This window comes from Crinia signifera, chromosome 2, assembly GCF_055691185.1.
Source record: "Crinia signifera chromosome 2, ASM5569118v1, whole genome shotgun sequence".
NCBI classification, from domain to species: domain Eukaryota; kingdom Metazoa; phylum Chordata; class Amphibia; order Anura; family Myobatrachidae; genus Crinia; species Crinia signifera.
The window spans coordinates 404,602,142-404,623,513 of NC_139218.1; the positions used below are offsets into that span (position 1 = coordinate 404,602,142).

At 49.2% G+C, this 21,372-nt stretch overlaps 1 protein-coding gene across 1 annotated transcript in view; it reads right to left on the reverse strand.

Moving 5' to 3' along the window:
* TPP1 (tripeptidyl peptidase 1) overlaps positions 1–18,588 on the reverse strand; it is a 107,686-nt gene extending 89,098 nt beyond the window's left edge. The window contains exons 1-2 of the mRNA XM_083170631.1: positions 18,453–18,588; positions 17,352–17,432 (exon numbers count right to left, since the gene is read on the reverse strand). Coding sequence (XP_083026757.1) covers positions 17,352–17,432; positions 18,453–18,463 — 92 coding nt within the window. The 5' untranslated portion in view covers positions 18,464–18,588. The remainder of the gene's footprint in view (positions 1–17,351; positions 17,433–18,452) is intronic.
* Between the last annotated feature and the right edge of the window lie 2,784 nt (positions 18,589–21,372).

Consider the following 21,372-nt stretch of genomic DNA (forward strand, 5'->3'; position numbering starts at 1 on the left):
TGACTTACTGACGGCTACCTGTGACTGTACAATATCCAGCAGCTGGGAATTATGGCGCGGGTGCTGACTTACTGACGGCTACCTGTGACTGTATAATACCCAGCAGCTGGGAATTATGGTGCGGGTGCTGACTTACTGACGGCTACCTGTGACTGTATAATATCCAGCAGCTGGGAATTATGGTGCGGGTGCTGACTTACTGACGGCTACCTGTGACTGTACAATATCCAGCAGCTGGGAATTATGGTGCGGGTGCTGACTTACTGACGGCTACCTGTGACTGTATAATATCCAGCAGCTGGGAATTATGGTGCGGGTGCTGACTTACTGAGGGCTACCTGTGACTGTATAATATCCAGCAGCTGGGAATTATGGTGCAGGTGCTGACTTACTGACGGCTACCTGTGACTGTATAATATCCAGCAGCTGGGAATTATGGTGCGGGTGCTGACTTACTGACGGCTACCTGTGACTGTACAATATCCAGCAGCTGGGAATTATGGTGCGGGTGCTGACTTACTGACGGCTACCTGTGACTGTATAATATCCAGCAGCTGGGAATTATGGTGCGGGTGCTGACTTACTGACGGCTACCTGTGACTGTATTATATCCAGCGGCTGGGAATTATGGTGCGGGTGCTGACTTACTGACGGCTACCTGTGACTGTATAATATCCAGCAGCTGGGAATTATGGTGCGGGTGCTGACTTACTGACGGCTATCTGTGACTGTATAATATCCAGCAGCTGGGAATTATGGTGCAGGTGCTGACTTACTGACGGCTACCTGTGACTGTATAATATCCAGCAGCTGGGAATTATGGTGCGGGTGCTGACTTACTGACGGCTACCTGTGACTGTATAATATCCAGCAGCTGGGAATTATGGTGCGGGTGCTGACTTACTGACGGCTACCTGTGACTGTATAATATCCAGCAGCTGGGAATTATGGTGCAGGTGCTGACTTACTGACGGCTACCTGTGACTGTATAATATCCAGCAGCTGGGAATTATGGCGCGGGTGCTGACTTACTGACGGCTACCTGTGACTGTATAATATCCAGCAGCTGGGAATTATGGCGCGGGTGCTGACTTACTGACGGCTACCTGTGACTGTATAATATCCAGCAGCTGGGAATTATGGTGCGGGTGCTGACTTACTGACGGCTACCTGTGACTGTATAATATCCAGCAGCTGGGAATTATGGCGCGGGTGCTGACTTACTGACGGCTACCTGTGACTGTACAATACCCAGCAGCTGGGAATTATGGTGCGGGTCCTGACTTACTGACGGCTACCTGTGACTGTATAATATCCAGCAGCTGGGAATTATGGTGCGGGTGCTGACTTACTGACGGCTATCTGTGACTGTACAATACCCAGCAGCTGGGAATTATGGTGCGGGTCCTGACTTACTGACGGCTACCTGTGACTGTATAATTCCTAGCGGCTGGGAATTATGGTGCGGGTACTGACTTACTGACGGCTACCTGTAACTGTATAATATCCAGCGGCTGGGAATTATGGTGCGGGTGCTGACTTACTGACGGCTACCTGTGACTGTACAATATCCAGCAGCTGGGAATTATGGCGCGGGTGCTGACTTACTGACGGCTACCTGTGACTGTATAATACCCAGCAGCTGGGAATTATGGTGCGGGTGCTGACTTACTGACGGCTACCTGTGACTGTATAATATCCAGCAGCTGGGAATTATGGTGCGGGTGCTGACTTACTGACGGCTACCTGTGACTGTACAATATCCAGCAGCTGGGAATTATGGTGCGGGTGCTGACTTACTGACGGCTACCTGGGACTGTATAATATCCAGCAGCTGGGAATTATGGTGCGGGTGCTGACTTACTGACGGCTACCTGTGACTGTATAATATCCAGCAGCTGGGAATTATGGTGCAGGTGCTGACTTACTGACGGCTACCTGTGACTGTATAATATCCAGCAGCTGGGAATTATGGTGCGGGTGCTGACTTACTGACGGCTACCTGTGACTGTACAATATCCAGCAGCTGGGAATTATGGTGCGGGTGCTGACTTACTGACGGCTACCTGTGACTGTATAATATCCAGCAGCTGGGAATTATGGTGCGGGTGCTGACTTACTGACGGCTACCTGTGACTGTATTATATCCAGCGGCTGGGAATTATGGTGCGGGTGCTGACTTACTGACGGCTACCTGTGACTGTATAATATCCAGCAGCTGGGAATTATGGCGCGGGTGCTGACTTACTGACGGCTACCTGTGACTGTACAATACCCAGCGGCTGGGAATTATGGTGCGGGTGCTGACTTACTGACGGCTACCTGTGACTGTATTATATCCAGCGGCTGGGAATTATGGTGCGGGTGCTGACTTACTGACGGCTACCTGTGACTGTACAATATCCAGCAGCTGGGAATTATGGTGCGGGTGCTGACTTACTGACGGCTATCTGTGACTGTATAATATCCAGCAGCTGGGAATTATGGTGCGGGTGCTGACTTACTGACGGCTACCTGTGACTGTACAATATCCAGCAGCTGGGAATTATGGTGCAGGTGCTGACTTACTGACGGCTACCTGTGACTGTATAATATCCAGCAGCTGGGAATTATGGTGTGGGTGCTGACTTACTGACGGCTACCTGGGACTGTATAATATCCAGCAGCTGGGAATTATGGTGCGGGTGCTGACTTACTGACAGCTACCTGTGACTGTATAATATCCAGCAGCTGGGAATTATGGTGCGGGTGCTGACTTACTGACGGCTACCTGTGACTGTACAATATCCAGCAGCTGGGAATTATGGTGCGGGTGCTGACGGCTACCTGTGACTGTATAATATCCAGCAGCTGGGAATTATGGTGCGGGTGCTGACTTACTGACGGCTACCTGTGTCTCTATAATACCCAGCAGCTGGGAATTATGGTGCGGGTGCTGACTTACTGACGGCTACCTGTAACTGTATAATATCCAGCAGCTGGGAATTATGGTGCGGGTGCTGACTTACTGACGGCTACCTGTGACTGTATAATATCCAGCGGCTGGGAATTATGGTGCGGGTGCTGACTTACTGACGGCTACCTGTGACTGTATTATATCCAGCGGCTGGGAATTATGGTGCGGGTGCTGACTTACTGACGGCTACCTGTGACTGTATAATATCCAGCAGCTGGGAATTATGGTGCAGGTGCTGACTTACTGACGGCTACCTGTGACTGTATAATATCCAGCAGCTGGGAATTATGGTGCGGGTGCTGACTTACTGACGGCTATCTGTGACTGTATAATATCCAGCAGCTGGGAATTATGGTGCGGGTGCTGACTTACTGACGGCTACCTGTGACTGTACAATATCCAGCAGCTGGGAATTATGGTGCAGGTGCTGACTTACTGACGGCTACCTGTGACTGTATAATATCCAGCAGCTGGGAATTATGGTGCGGGTGCTGACTTACTGACGGCTACCTGTGACTGTATAATATCCAGCAGCTGGGAATTATGGTGCAGGTGCTGACTTACTGACGGCTATCTGTGACTGTATAATATCCAGCAGCTGGGAATTATGGTGCGGGTGCTGACTTACTGACGGCTACCTGTGACTGTATAATATCCAGCAGCTGGGAATTATGGTGCAGGTGCTGACTTACTGACGGCTATCTGTGACTGTATAATATCCAGCGGCTGGGAATTATGGTGCGGGTACTGACTTACTGACGGCTACCTGTGACTGTATAATATCCAGCAGCTGGGAATTATGGTGCAGGTGCTGACTTACTGACGGCTACCTGTGACTGTATAATATCCAGCAGCTGGGAATTATGGTGCGGGTGCTGACTTACTGACGGCTACCTGTGACTGTACAATACCCAGCAGCTGGGAGATGTGGTGCAGGTGCTGACTTACTGACGGCTACCTGTGACTGTACAATATCCAGCAGCTGGGAATTATGGTGCGGGTGCTGACTTACTGACGGCTACCTGTGACTGTATAATATCCAGCAGCTGGGAATTATGGTGCGGGTGCTGACTTACTGACGGCTACCTGTGACTGTATAATATCCAGCAGCTGGGAATTATGGCGCGGGTGCTGACTTACTGACGGCTACCTGTGACTGTATAATACCCAGCGGCTGGGAATTATGGTGCGGGTGCTGACTTACTGACAGCTGCCTGTGACTGTATAATATCCAGCAGCTGGGAATTATGGTGCGGGTGCTGACTTACTGACGGCTACCTGTGACTGTATAATATCCAGCAGCTGGGAATTATGGTGCGGGTGCTGACTTACTGACGGCTACCTGTGACTGTATAATATCCAGCAGCTGGGAATTATGGTGCGGGTGCTGACTTACTGACGGCTACCTGTGACTGTATAATATCCAGAGGCTGGGAATTATGGTGCGGGTGCTGACTTACTGACGGCTACCTGTGACTGTACAATACCCAGCGGCTGGGAATTATGGTGCGGGTGCTGACTTACTGACGGCTACCTGTGACTGTATAATATCCAGCGGCTGGGAATTATGGTGCGGGTGCTGACTTACTGACGGCTACCTGTGACTGTACAATATCCAGCAGCTGGGAATTATGGTGCGGGTGCTGACTTACTGACGGCTACCTGTGACTGTATAATATCCAGCAGCTGGGAATTATGGTGCTGGTGCTGACTTACTGACGGCTACCTGTGACTGTATAATATCCAGCAGCTGGGAATTATGGTGCGGGTGCTGACTTACTGACGGCTACCTGTGACTGTATAATATCCAGCAGCTGGGAATTATGGTGCGGGTGCTGACTTACTGATGGCTACCTGTGACTGTATAATATCCAGCAGCTGGGAATTATGGTGCGGGTGCTGACTTACTGACGGCTACCTGTGACTGTATAATATCCAGCAGCTGGGAATTATGGTGCGGGTGCTGACTTACTGACGGCTACCTGTGACTGTATAATATCCAGCAGCTGGGAATTATGGTGCGGGTGCTGACTTACTGACGGCTACCTGTGACTGTATTATATCCAGCGGCTGGGAATTATGGTGCGGGTGCTGACTTACTGACAGCTGCCTGTGACTGTATAATATCCAGCGGCTGGGAATTATGGTGCGGGTGCTGACTTACTGACGGCTATCTGTGACTGTATAATATCCAGCAGCTGGGAATTATGGTGCGGGTGCTGACTTACTGACGGCTACCTGTGACTGTATAATACCTAGCGGCTGGGAATTATGGTGCGGGTGCTGACTTACTGACGGCTACCTGTGACTGTATAATATCCAGCGGCTGGGAATTATGGTGCGGGTGCTGACTTACTGACGGCTACCTGTGACTGTATAATATCCAGCAGCTGGGAATTATGGCGCGGGTGCTGACTTACTGACGGCTACCTGTGACTGTATAATATCCAGCGGCTGGGAATTATGGCGCGGGTACTGACTTACTGACGGCTACCTGTGACTGTATAATATCCAGCGGCTGGCAATTATGGTGCGGGTGCTGACTTACTGACGGCTACCTGTGACTGTATAATATTCAGCAGCTGGGAATTATGGTGCGGGTGCTGACTTACTGACAGCTACCTGTGACTGTATAATATCCAGCAGCTGGGAATTATGGTGCGGGTGCTGACTTACTGACGGCTACCTGTGACTGTATAATATCCAGCAGCTGGGAATTATGGTGCAGGTGCTGACTTACTGACGGCTACCTGTGACTACAATACCCAGCGGCTGGGAATTATGGTGCGGGTGCTGACTTACTGACGGCTACCTGTGACTGTATTATATCCAGCGGCTGGGAATTATGGTGCGGGTGCTGACTTACTGACAGCTGCCTGTGACTGTATAATATCCAGCGGCTGGGAATTATGGTGAGGGTGCTGACTTACTGACGGCTACCTGTGACTGTATAATATCCAGCAGCTGGGAATTATGGTGCGGGTGCTGACTTACTGACGGCTACCTGTGACTGTACAATACCCAGCGGCTGGGAATTATGGTGCGGGTGCTGACTTACTGACGGCTACCTGTGACTGTACAATATCCAGCAGCTGGGAATTATGGTGCAGGTACTGACTTACTGACGGCTACCTGTGACTGTATAATATCCAGCAGCTGGGAATTATGGTGCGGGTGCTGACTTACTGACGGCTACCTGTGACTGTACAATATCCAGCAGCTGGGAATTATGGTGCGGGTGCTGACTTACTGACGGCTACCTGTGACTGTACAATATCCAGCAGCTGGGAATTATGGTGCGGGTGCTGACTTACTGACGGCTACCTGTGACTGTATAATATCCAGCAGCTGGGAATTATGGTGCGGGTGCTGACTTACTGACGGCTACCTGTGACTGTATAATATCCAGCAGCTGGGAATTATGGTGCGGGTGCTGACTTACTGACGGCTACCTGTGACTGTATAATATCCAGCAGCTGGGAATTATGGTGCGGGTGCTGACTTACTGACGGCTACCTGTGACTGTATAATATCCAGCAGCTGGGAATTATGGCGCGGGTGCTGACTTACTGACGGCTACCTGTGACTGTATAATATCCAGCAGCTGGGAATTATGGTGCGGGTGCTGACTTACTGACGGCTACCTGTGACTGTACAATACCCAGCGGCTGGGAATTATGGTGCGGGTGCTGACTTACTGACGGCTACCTGTGACTGTATAATATCCAGCAGCTGGGAATTATGGTGCGGGTGCTGACTTACTGACGGCTACCTGTGACTGTATAATATCCAGCAGCTGGGAATTATGGTGCGGGTGCTGACTTACTGACGGCTACCTGTGACTGTATAATATCCAGCAGCTGGGAATTATGGTGCGGGTGCTGACTTACTGACGGCTACCTGTGACTGTATAATATCCAGCAGCTGGGAATTATGGTGCGGGTGCTGACTTACTGACGGCTACCTGTGACTGTACAATACCCAGCGGCTGGGAATTATGGTGCGGGTGCTGACTTACTGACGGCTACCTGTGACTGTACAATACCCAGCGGCTGGGAATTATGGTGCGGGTGCTGACTTACTGACGGCTACCTGTGACTGTACAATACCCAGCAGCTGGGAATTATGGTGCGGGTGCTGACTTACTGACGGCTACCTGTTACTGTACAATACCCAGCGGCTGGGAATTATGGTGCAGGTGTTGACTTACTGACGGCTACCTGTGACTGTATAATATCCAGCAGCTGGGAATTATGGTGCGGGTGCTGACTTACTGACGGCTACCTGTGACTGTATAATATCCAGCGGCTGGGAATTATGGTGCGGGTACTGACTTACTGACGGCTACCTGTGACTGTATAATATCCAGCAGCTGGGAATTATGGTGCGGGTGCTGACTTACTGACGGCTACCTGTGACTGTATAATATCCAGCAGCTGGGAATTATGGTGCGGGTGCTGACTTACTGACGGCTACCTGTGACTGTATAATATCCAGCAGCTGGGAATTATGGTGCGGGTGCTGACTTACTGACGGCTACCTGTGACTGTATAATATCCAGCGGCTGGGAATTATGGTGCGGGTACTGACTTACTGACGGCTACCTGTGACTACAATACCCAGCAGCTGGGAATTATGGTGCAGGTGTTGACTTACTGACGGCTACCTGTGACTGTATAATATCCAGCAGCTGGGAATTATGGTGCGGGTACTGACTTACTGACGGCTACCTGTGACTGTACAATATCCAGCAGCTGGGAATTATGGTGCAGGTGCTGACTTACTGACGGCTACCTGTGACTGTACAATACCCAGCGGCTGGGAATTATGGTGCGGGTGCTGACTTACTGACGGCTACCTGTGACTGTACAATACCCAGCGGCTGGGAATTATGGTGAGGGTGCTGACTTACTGACGGCTACCTGTGACTGTATAATATCCAGCAGCTGGGAATTATGGTGCGGGTGCTGACTTACTGACGGCTACCTGTGACTGTACAATATCCAGCAGCTGGGAATTATGGTGCGGGTGCTGACTTACTGACGGCTACCTGTGACTGTATAATATCCAGCAGCTGGGAATTATGGTGCGGGTGCTGACTTACTGACAGCTGCCTGTGACTGTACAATATCCAGCAGCTGGGAATTATGGTGCGGGTGCTGACTTACTGACGGCTACCTGTGACTGTACAATATCCAGCAGCTGGGAATTATGGTGCGGGTGCTGACTTACTGACGGCTACCTGTGACTGTATAATATCCAGCGGCTGGGAATTATGGTGCGGGTACTGACTTACTGACGGCTACCTGTGACTGTATAATATCCAGCAGCTGGGAATTATGGTGCGGGTGCTGACTTACTGACGGCTACCTGTGACTGTATAATATCCAGCAGCTGGGAATTATGGCGCGGGTACTGACTTACTGACGGCTACCTGTGACTGTATAATATCCAGCGGCTGGGAATTATGGTGCAGGTGCTGACTTACTGACGGCTACATGTGACTGTATAATATCCAGCAGCTGGAAATTATGGTGCGGGTGCTGACTTACTGACGGCTACCTGTGACTGTATAATATCCAGCAGCTGGGAATTATGGTGCGGGTGCTGACTTACTGACAGCCTCCATCACTCAGGATATTTATAGCTCATGGTTTGGCTGCGGTCAGTGCTCAGTGACATCTGTAGGTCACCAGCTGCAGCATCTCCCTCTGGAGCAGTTATGTCTACATCTCACTGTGACCCTGCTGCTATAATACACAGTATATTTATTTATTTACAGTTGCTTAAATAGCGCACACATTTTCAGCAGCGCTTTACAGAGGATAATTGAACACTCACATCAGTCCCTACCACAGTGGAGCTTTCAATCTATATTCCCTACCACACATATACACACACACACACAGACATTATAGGGTTAATTTGTTGAGAGCAAATTAACCTACTAGTGTTCCCGCTAGGCTGTTTTAGCGGGGCGCTGCGCCCTTCCCGATTTCTAAAGGGCAAAATGCGCCCTGCACCTCCAGCAGCGCCCCGCTAAAAGAGCCTGCTGCCTGACTAATGTTGTGCCCGGGGAAGCTCCAGGAACCGCAATCTCGGCGACGCTAGGCTTCCCCGGCAGCTCACGGACTTCGGCAGGGCCAGGTCCGCCACCTTGTACGACGGAGGAAGCCCGGGCACGCCTCCTTTGGTGACGCGGCGGCCCGGGCACGCCTCCTTTGGTGACGCGGCGGCCCGGGACCGCCTACAACGATGACGTCGGCGGGCCCGGTCCGCCCCCATCCCGTACAGTGGCGCCCTGCCCCCCAAAATTCCTAGGGGGAACACTAACCTACCAGTATATTTTTGGATTGTGGGAGGAAACCGGAGTACCCGGAGGAAACCCATGCACTCTATACAAACTGTGCAGTTAGAGCCATGGTGGGAATAGAACCTGTGAGTGCTGTGAGGCAGTAATGCTAACCATTACACCATTCGTACTGCCCCGTATATATATAGCACATGGTGGGAATAGAACCCATGACCTCAGCGCTGTGAGGCAGTAATGCTAACCATTACACTGTCCGTACTGCCCCGTATATATAACACATGGTGGGAATAGAACCCATGACCTCAATGCTGTGAGGCAGTAATGTAACCATTACACCATCCGTACTGCCCCGTACATATAACACATGGTGGGGATAGAACCCATGACCTCAGTGCTGTGAGGCAGTAATGTAACCATTACACCATCCGTACTGCCCCGTATATATAACACATGGTGGGAATAGAACCCATGACCTCAGCGCTGTGAGGCAGTAATGCTAACCATTACACCGTCCATACTGCCCCGTATATATAACACATGGTGGGAATAGAACCCATGACCTCAGCGCTGTGAGGCAGTAATGTAACCATTACACCATCCGTACTGCCCTGTATATATAACACATGGTGGGAATATAACCCATGACCTCAGCACTGTGAGGCAGTAATGCTATAACCATTACACCATTCGTACTGCCCCGTATATATAACACATGGTGGGGATAGAACCCATGACCTCAGCGCTGTGAGGCAGTAATGTAACCATTACACCATCCGTACTGCCCCGTATATATAACACATGGTGGGGATAGAACCCATGACCTCAGTGCTGTGAGGCAGTAATGTAACCATTACACCATCCGTACTGCCCCGTATATATAACACATGGTGGGGATAGAACCCATGACCTCAGCGCTGTGAGGCAGTAATACTAACCATTACACCATCCGTACTGCCCCGTATATATAACACATGGTGGGGATAGAACCTGTGAGTGCTGTGAGGCAGTAATGCTAACCATTACACCATTCGTACTGCCCCGTATATATATAGCACATGGTGGGAATAGAACCCATGACCTCAGCGCTGTGAGGCAGTAATGCTAACCATTACACTGTCCGTACTGCCCCGTATATATAACACATGGTGGGAATAGAACCCATGACCTCAATGCTGTGAGGCAGTAATGTAACCATTACACCATCCGTACTGCCCCGTACATATAACACATGGTGGGGATAGAACCCATGACCTCAGTGCTGTGAGGCAGTAATGTAACCATTACACCATCCGTACTGCCCCGTATATATAACACATGGTGGGAATAGAACCCATGACCTCAGCGCTGTGAGGCAGTAATGCTAACCATTACACCGTCCATACTGCCCCGTATATATAACACATGGTGGGAATAGAACCCATGACCTCAGCGCTGTGAGGCAGTAATGTAACCATTACACCATCCGTACTGCCTGTATATATAACACATGGTGGGAATATAACCCATGACCTCAGCACTGTGAGGCAGTAATGCTATAACCATTACACCATTCGTACTGCCCCGTATATATAACACATGGTGGGGATAGAACCCATGACCTCAGCGCTGTGAGGCAGTAATGTAACCATTACACCATCCGTACTGCCCCGTATATATAACACATGGTGGGGATAGAACCCATGACCTCAGTGCTGTGAGGCAGTAATGTAACCATTACACCATCCGTACTGCCGTATATATAACACATGGTGGGGATAGAACCCATGACCTCAGCGCTGTGAGGCAGTAATACTAACCATTACACCATCCGTACTGCCCGTATATATAACACATGGTGGGGATAGAACCCATGACCTCAGTGCTGTGAGGCAGGAATGTAACCATTACACCATCCTGCCCCGTATATATAACACATGGTGGGAATAGAACCCATGACCTCAGCGCTGTGAGGCAGTAACCATTACACCCCTGTACTGCCCCGTATATATAACACATGGTGGGGATAGAACCCATGACCTCAGTGCTGTGAGGCATTAATGTAACTATTACACCATCCTTACTGCCTAGTATATATAACACATGGTGGGAATAGAACCCATGACCTCAGCGCTGTGAGGCAGTAACCATTACACCCCTGTACTGCCCTGTATATATAACACATGGTGGGAATAGAACCCATGACCTCAGCGCTGTGAGGCAGTAATGTAACCATTACACCATCCGTACTGCCACGTATATATAGCAAATACCTGTATATTATATTACACCACAGATCCGGCTCCCCCCCCATACGCGCGTGTGTGTGTGTGTGTGTGTGTGTGTGTGTGTGTGTGTGTGTGTGTGTGTGTGTGTGTGTGTGTGTGTGTGTGTGTGTGTGTGTGTGTGTGTGTGTGTGTGTGTGTGTGTGTGTGTGTGTATATATCACCACAGATCCCGCCCCCCCATACATGTATATTATAATACACCCCACCCATACCTGTATATTATATTACACCACAGATCCCGCCCATACCTGTATATTATATTACACCAGAGATCCCGCCCATACCTGTATATTATATTACACCACAGATCCCGCCCATATCTGTATATTATATTACATTACACCACAGATCCCGCCCATACCTGTATATTATATTACACCAGAGATCCCGCTCCCCCCCATACCTGTATATTATATTACACCACAGATCCCGCTCCCCCCACACCTGTATATTATATTACACCACAGATCCCGCCCATACCTGTATATTATATTACAGCCCACCCATACCTGTATATTATATTACACCACAGATCCCGCCCATACCTGTAAATTATATTACAGCCCACCCATACCTGTATATTATATTACACCACAGATCCCGCTCCCCCCCATACCAGTATATTATATTACACCACAGATCCCGCCCATACCTGTATATTATATTACACCACAGATCCCCTCCGCCATACCTGTATATTATATGACACCACAGATCCCCCTCCCCCCCCGCCATACCTGTATATTATATGACACCACAGATCCCGCCCCCCCATACCTGTATATTATATTACACCACAGATCCCGCCCATACCTGTATATTATATTACACCACAGATCCCGCTCCCCCCCCCATACCTGTATATTATATTACACCACAGATCCTGCTCCCCCCCCATACCTGTATATTATATTACACCACAGATCCCGCCCCCCATACCTGTATATTATATTACACCACAGATCCCGCTCCCCCCCATTTATGTATATTATATTACATTACATTACACCACAGATCCCGCCCCCCCCATACCTGTATATTATATTACACCACAGATCCCGCCCATACCTGTATATTATATTACACCACAGATCCCCTCCGCCATACCTGTATATTATATGACACCACAGATCCCCCTCCCCCCGCCATACCTGTATATTATATGACACCACAGATCCCGCCCCCCCATACCTGTATATTATATTACACCACAGATCCCGCCCATACCTGTATATTATATTACACCACAGATCCCGCTCCCCCCCCCATACCTGTATATTATATTACACCACAGATCCCCTCCGCCATACCTGTATATTATATGACACCACAGATCCCCCTCCCCCCGCCATACCTGTATATTATATGACACCACAGATCCCCTCCGCCATACCTGTATATTATATTACACCACAGATCCCGCCCATACCTGTATAATATATGACACCACAGATCCTGCCCCCCCCCATACCTGTATATTATATTACACCACAGATCCCGCCCATACCTGTATATTATATTACACCACAGATCCCGCCCATACCTGCATATTATATTACACCACAGATCCCGCCCATACCTGTATATTATATTACACCACAGATCCCGCTCCCCCCCATACCTGTATATTATATTACACCACAGATCCCGCTCCCCCCCCCCATACCTGTATATTATATTACACCACAGATCCCCCCCCGCCATACCTGTATATTATAATACACCACAGATCCCGCCCCCCCCATACCTGTATATTATATTACACCACAGATCCCGCCCATATCTATATATTAGATTACACCACAGATCCCGATCCCCCCCCCCATACCTGTATATTATATTACATGCAAGAAAAAACAGACGAATCTGTATAGAGCGCTTATCAGAACTGAATCCTCAAAAGAGCAGCTGCTGTAGGGATTTGTCAGGTCCCTCAAATTGCGAAACAAAGAACAAACGCATACAGTGCTCAGAAATGAAATCTGATTGGATAATGCAATAAAAAGACATTTAATGAATACACACACAAATATACATTAAAACATTTAAAAGCAGTGATAAGAATATGATATATCGGGACGTGAATGGAACTGATGGTGGTATATAATAACCAGCTCTGGACAGTCAGATTCCTGATGGGGAGTCCAAATTGTATTCCTGAGTGAGCCTGGTGGGGCTAATGAGTCACTGGAGGTATCCCATTAAGAGTAAAGGTGGATGTTACCTGGAATGTCCTCTCCCCGGTGCGATTATACTTGGAATGGGCCAAAATGACTGATTGAGGCTTTCCAGGGATGGAGTATAATGTCCTCTCTCCGGTGCGATTATACTTGGAATGGGCCAAAATGACCGATTGAGGCTCTCCAGGGATGGAGTATAATGTCCTCTCTCCGGTGCGATTATACTTGGAATGGGCCAAAATGACCGATTGAGGCTCTCCAGGGATGGAGTATAATGTCCTCTCTCCTGTGCGATTATACTTGGAATGGGCCAAAATGACCGATTGAGGCTTTCCAGGGATGGAGTATAATGTCCTCTCTCCTGTGCGATTATACTTGGAATGGGCCAAAATGACCGATTGAGGCTCTCCAGGGATGGAGTATAATGTCCTCTCTCCTGTGCGATTATACTTGGAATGGGCCAAAATGACCGATTGAGGCTCTCCAGGGATGGAGTATATTGTCCTCTCTCCGGTGCGATTATACTCGGAATGGGCCAAAATGACCGATTGAGGCTCTCCAGGGATGGAGTATATTGTCCTCTCTCCGGTGCGATTATACTCGGAATGGGCCAAAATGACCGATTGAGGCTCTCCAGGGATGGAGTATATTGTCCTCTCTCCGGTGCGATTATACTTGGAATGGGCCAAAATGACCGATTGAGGCTCTCCAGGGATGGAGTATATTGTCCTCTCTCCGGTGCGATTATACTTGGAATGGGCCTAAATGACCTATTGAGGCTCTCCAGGGATGGAGTATATTGTCCTCTCTCTGGTGCGATTATACTTGGAATGGGCCAAAATGACCGATTGAGGCTCTCCAGGGATGGAGTATATTGTCCTCTCTCCGGTGCGATTATACTTGGAATGGGCCTAAATGACCAATTGAGGTTCTCCAGGGATGGAGTATATTGTCCTCTCTCCGGTGCGATTATACTTGGAATGGGCCAAAATGACCGATTGAGGCTCTCCAGGGATGGAGTATATTGTCCTCTTTCCAGTGCGATTATACTTGGAATGGCCAAAATGACCGATTGAGGCTCTCCAGGGATGGAATGTATTGTCCTCTCTCCGGTGCGATTATACTTGGAATGGGCCTAAATGACCTATTGAGGCTCTCCAGGGATGGAGTATATTGTCCTCTCTCTGGTGCGATTATACTTGGAATGGGCCTAAATGACCGATTGAGGCTCTCCAGGGATGGAGTATATTGTCCTCTCTCAGGTGCGATTATACTGAGCCAAGTTGACAGATTGAGGCTCTCCAGGGATGGAGTATATTGTCCTCTCTCCGGTGCGATTACACTTCGGTTGAGCCAAGTTGACCGATTGAGGCTCTCCAGTCCAGTGGGAGGCTGATTATGCAGCCACAGGAATCCTCAGCAAAGTGCCACTTGATGGAAATTGTGGTCTTTGGTCAGTCCAAAGTGGTGATTTCAATGGAAGATGGCATCCAGAAGATTAAGCAGGTGTGGCAGTAAAAAGACAAGTCAGGTCCCAATAAGTACCAACGCGTTTCGTTGTCACCAAGGGACAGCTTTTCAAGGTGCTTATAGATTATATCACACCTGTATATTATATTACACCACAGATCCCGCCCCCCATACCTGTATATTATATTACACCCACCCATACCTGTATATTATATTACACACCTGTATGTTATATTAAACCACAGATCCCGCCCATACCTGTATATTATATTAAACACAGATCCCGCCCCCCCCCCATACCTGTATATTATATTACACCCCACCCACACCTGTATATTATATTACACCACAGATCCCGCCCCCCCCATACCTGTATATTATATTACACACCACCCATACCAGTATATATATTACACACCTGTATATTATATTAAACCACAGATCCCGCCCATACCTGTATATTATATTATACCACAGATCCCGCCCCCCCATACCTGTATATTATATTACACACCTATTTATTATATTACACCACAGATCCCGCCCCCCATACCTGTATATTATATTACACCACAGATCCCGCCCCACTCCCCCATACCTGTATATTATATTACACACCTATTTATTATATTACACTACAGATCCCGCCCCCCATACCTGTATATTATATTACACCACAGATCCCGCCCATACCTGTATATTATATTACACCACAGATCCCGCCCCCCATACCTGTATTATATTACACCACAGATCCCCGCCTATACCTGTATATATTACACCACAGATCCCGCCTATACCTGTATATTATATTACACCACAGATCCCGCCCCCCATACCTGTATATTATATTACACCCCCCCATACCTGTATATTATATTAAACCACAGATCCCGCCCCCCCCCCAATACATGTATATTATATTACACACCTATTTATTATATTACACCACAGATCCCGCCCCCATACCTGTATATTATATTACACCACAGATCCCGCCCCCCCATACCTGTATATTATATTACACCACAGATCCCGCCCCCCCATACCTGTATTATATTACACCACAGATCCCACCTATACCTGTATATATTACACCACAGATCCCGCCTATACCTGTATATTATATTACACCACAGATCCCGCCCACCCTCATACCTGTATATCATATTACACCCCCCCCATACCTGTACATTATATTACACCACAGATCCCACTCCCCCCCCCATACCTTTATATTATATTACACCACAGATCCCGCCCCCCATACCTGTATATTTATTGCACACACACACCCCCCCCATACCTGTATATTATATTACACCACAGATCCCGCCCCCCCATACCTGTATATTATATTACACACACACACCCCCATACCTGTATATTATATTACAGCACAGATCCCGCTCCCCCCATACCTGTATATTATATTAAACCACAGATCCCGCCCCCATACCTGTATATTATATTACACCACAGATCCCGCCCCCCCATACCTGTATATTATATTACACCCCCATACCTGTATATTATATACACCACAGATCCGCCCCCCATACCTGTATATTATATACACCACAGATCCCGCCCCCATACCTGTATATTATATTACACCAAACCCATACCTGTATATTATATTACACCACAGATCCCGCCCCCACCCCATACCTGTATATTATATTACACACAAGCCCCCCCAAACCTGTATATTATGAACACCCCACCCATACCTGTATATTATATTACACCACAGATCCCGCCCCCCCCATACCTGTATATTATATTACAACCCACCCATACCTGTATATTATATTACCCCATACCTGTATAATATATTACACCACAGATCCCGCCCCATACCTGTATATTATATTACACCACAGATCCCCCCATACCTGTATATTATATTACACCACAGATCCCCCCCATACCTGTATATTATATTACACCACAGATCCCGCCATACCCGTATATTATACTACACCACAACCACAGATCCCCCCCATACTTGTATATTATATTACACCACAGATCCCCCGCCCCCCCATACCTGTATATTATATTACACCCCACCCATACCTGTATATTATTACACCACAGATCCCCGCCCCCCCACCACCCCCCCATACCTGTATATTATATTACACCACAGGGCGATCTCTCACCTGAGACTCTGGTCTGCCTCTAGGTAGACTCCTTGAGCCGACACAGCTGGCAGGACACAGAGAGCGAGGAGCAGAAGGATCCTGGGAGGAGAAGAAACAGAGAACAGTCCTCAGGAAATGCCATATTGTCTGTCAGCCGTGCAGACACCCCTAGGGGCCACACTTAGACCTGCTATGACACACAGACCCCCGGGGCCACACTGCTCCCTCCTAGGACACACAGATCCCCGGGGTCCACACTGTTCCCCCATAGGACACATAGACCCCTGTGGGCCACACAGCTCCCCCTCCCCCCAAGGACACACAGACCCCCGGGAGCCACACTGCTCTCTCCTAGGAAACATAGATCCTGGGGCCACACTGATCTCTCCTAGGAAACACAGACCCCTGGGGCCACACTGCTCCCTCCTAGGACACAGACCCCCTGGGGCCACACTGCTCCCTCCTAGGACAGACAGACCCCCTGGGGCCACACTGCTCCCTCCTAGGACAGACAGACCCCCTGGGGCCACACTGCTCCCTCCTAGGACACACAGACCCCTGGGGCCACACTGCTCCCTCCTAGGACACACAGACCCCTGGGGCCACACTGCTCTCTCCCAGGACACACAGACCCCCCTGGGGCCACACTGCTCCCTCCTAGGACAGACAGGACCCCCTGGGGCCACACTGCTCCCTCCTAGGACACACAGACCCCTGGGGTCACACTGCTCCCTCCTAGGACACACAGACCCCTGGGGCCACACTGCTCCCTCCTAGGACACACACACCCCTGGGGTCACACTGCTCCCTTCTAGGGACACACAGACCCCTGGGGCCACACTGCTCTCTCCCAGGACACACAGACCCCCCTGGGGCCACACTGCTCCCTCCTAGGACACACAGACCCCTGGGGTCACTGCTCCCTTCTAGGACAGACAGACCCCCTTGGGCCACACTGCTCCCTCCTAGGACAGACAGACCACCCTGGGGCCACACTGCTCCCTTCTAGGACACACAGACCCCTGGGGCCACACTGCTCCCTCCTAGGACACACAGACCCCCTGGGGCCACACTGCTCCCTCCTAGGACACACAGACCCCCGGGGGCAGCCGGAGGTACCTGGGGGACATGTCCGCCTATGTCCGGGCAGCAGCAGCAGGGAGACTGATACAGAGTATCCTGTGACTGCGTCATGTGACCTGTCAGATGCCTGATCACGTGACTCCTCCCACCCACGTGATGCCACTGACCGGCTGAGGAAGTGTCCGGCTGTGTTATGTGGAGAGATCCTGAGCAGCCGGCCGGGTCATGTGATGCAGAGGAGGGGGAGGTGGGATGGAGGGAGGCAGGCACTGAGGTGGGAGGCATGGAGGAGGTATGAGGGAGCCTGGCAGGGAGATATACCTCCCAGCATGCCCCTCTCCAGGAGGGACACAATGCTCTGCTCCTGCACTTCCCTCTTAATGTGTGATTGCCAGCACCTGTGGAGAACACAATTTTTTTATTAGTAAACCTGTTCAACACAGGTGATGGCAATCATACATGAAGAGGAAAGTCCAGGAGCAGAGTAATTTGTCCCTCCAGGCATGGGTCATGTTGGGAGGTATGGAGATGTGAGGGTGTGAGGCACGAAGTGTGAGGGAGGAGGTATGAGGGAGGCAGGAGGTGTGAGGCAGGCAGGCACGAAGTGTGAGGGATGAGGGAGGCAGGAGGTGTGAGGGAGGCAGGAGTTGTGAGGGAGGTATGAGGCACCAATGAGAAGATGTGAGGTTAGGTATTTTCCTGTGGGGTCTAAGAAAAAGAAACAGAACTCTCTGTTGTTGGGGCACACTTAATTAAAACTTAAGAAAGAAATTGAAGGGTCAGCACCAATGTGTTCCCCTCTAGAGTGCTTAATCCGAATTGCTTCACTTCATGCAGCAGCTGCTGGGTTGAGGATGGTCAGTCCCCACAAAAGGGAAACAAAGTTTAAAAACAGATAATTAGCAGTGCTCTTGTTTAATGATGAGTGAATACCACAGGCTGCTCTTTTGCTGCAGATCTGGGGAGACTATTTATTTACAGTGTCTTATATAGCGCAGCACATTCCGTTACAGCATCTTATATAGCGCAGCAGATCCCATTACAGCGTCTTATATAGCGCAGCACATTCCGTTACAGTGTCTTATATAGCGCAGCAGATTCCGTTACAGCATCTTATATAGCGCAGCAGATTCTGTTACAGCGTCTTATATAGCGCAGCAGATTCCGTTACAGTGTCTTATATAGCGCAGCAGATTCCGTTACAGTGTCTTATATAGCGCAGCAGATTCCGTTACAGTGTCTTATATAGCACAGCAGATTCCGTTAGTGTCTTATATAGCGCAGCAGATTCCGTTACAGTGTCTTATATAGCGCAGCAGATCCCATTACAGCGTCTTATATAGCGCAGCACATTCCGTTACAGCATCTTATATAGCGCAGCAGATTCCGTTACAGTGTCTTATATAGCGCAGCAGATTCTGTTAAGTGTCTTATATAGAGCAGCAGATTCCGTTACAGTGTCTTATATAGCGCAGCAGATTCCGTTACAGTGTCTTATATAGCGCAGCAGATTCCGTTACAGCGTCTTATATAGCGCAGCAGATTCCGTTACAGCGTCTTCTATAGCGCAGCAGATTCCGTTACAGCGTCTTATATAGCACAGCAGATTCCGTTACAGCGTCTTATATAGCGCAGCAGATTCCGTTACAGCGTCTTATATAGTGCAGCAGATTCCGTCATAGTGTCTTATATAATGCAGCAGATTCTGTTGCACTTTACAATAGTAGACAGTGATAAAACAAACTGGGTAACAGACAGACTTGGAGGTAGGAGGGCCCTGCTGCAAGCTTACAATCTATAGGTATATAGGAGGGAAACACAAGGACAGGCATCAGTAATAGCATAGCAGTCCCACCAAGTTACAAGTCCAGAAGGGAAGCTATATAGTATATAAGTGCCTCAGAGGGTTATGGGTGCGGTATATAAATATGATAGGCTGCCTGAAGAGGTGAGTTTTCTGGGATCGCTTGAAAGTTTGGAGGCTAGTGGAGAGTCTTATTGTGCATGGAAGGGCATTCCATAGGATGGGAGCAGCCCGATGACAGTCCTGTAATAGGAATGGGAGCTAGTGATCCGTGCAGATGAGAGACGCAGATCTTGTGCAGAGCGGATTGGTCGAGATGGGAGATATTTTGTGATAAGTAGAGAGATATATGCTGGTGCAGTATGGGTAATCTCATATATTTGGCTACATCTGTCACTCAAAGTGTGCCTCTCTGCCATCTCCACCTGGATGTCTGAGCGATTTCTGAAGCTGAATATGCACAAAACCGAACTTATTATCTTTCCCCCACCCAGAGCTATGCCCCCTACTAATATCTCTATCACTGTTAACAACACCATCGTCTCCCCCGTTCCCCAACTCCGCTGCCTGGGTGTCACTCTTGACTCCTCCCTCTCCTTTGCACCCCACATCCAAGCCCTGGCCCATTCTTGCCGGTTCCAGTTACGCAACATTGCTCGCATCAGGCCCTTTCTCTCACAGAGTGCAACTAAGCTGATCATCCACTCATTAGTCATCTCACGGCTTGACTACTGTAATGCTCTTCTCACCGGCCTCGCTCAATCCCAACTAGCTCCTCTCCAATCTGTCCTCAATGCTGCAGCCAGGCTTATCTTCCTCTCCCGCCGCTCTAACTCTGCTACTCCCCTTCAACAAAATCTGCACTGGCTTCCATTCCCCTACAGAATCCTCTTCAAACACCTCACACTCACATACAGGGCCATCTCTAATTCCATTGCTCCATATATCTCTAACCTCATCTCCATTCATACACCCTCCCGCCCTCTACGGTCAGCTGACGACTGTCGTCTCTCCTCCACCCTGATCACTGCTTCCCATGCTAGAGTACAGGACTTTGACCGTGCTGCTCCCCTTCAGTGGAACGCACTCCCTCGCTCCATTAGACTCTCCCCGACTTTGCAAAGCTTCAAACGTGCACTGAAAACTCACCTA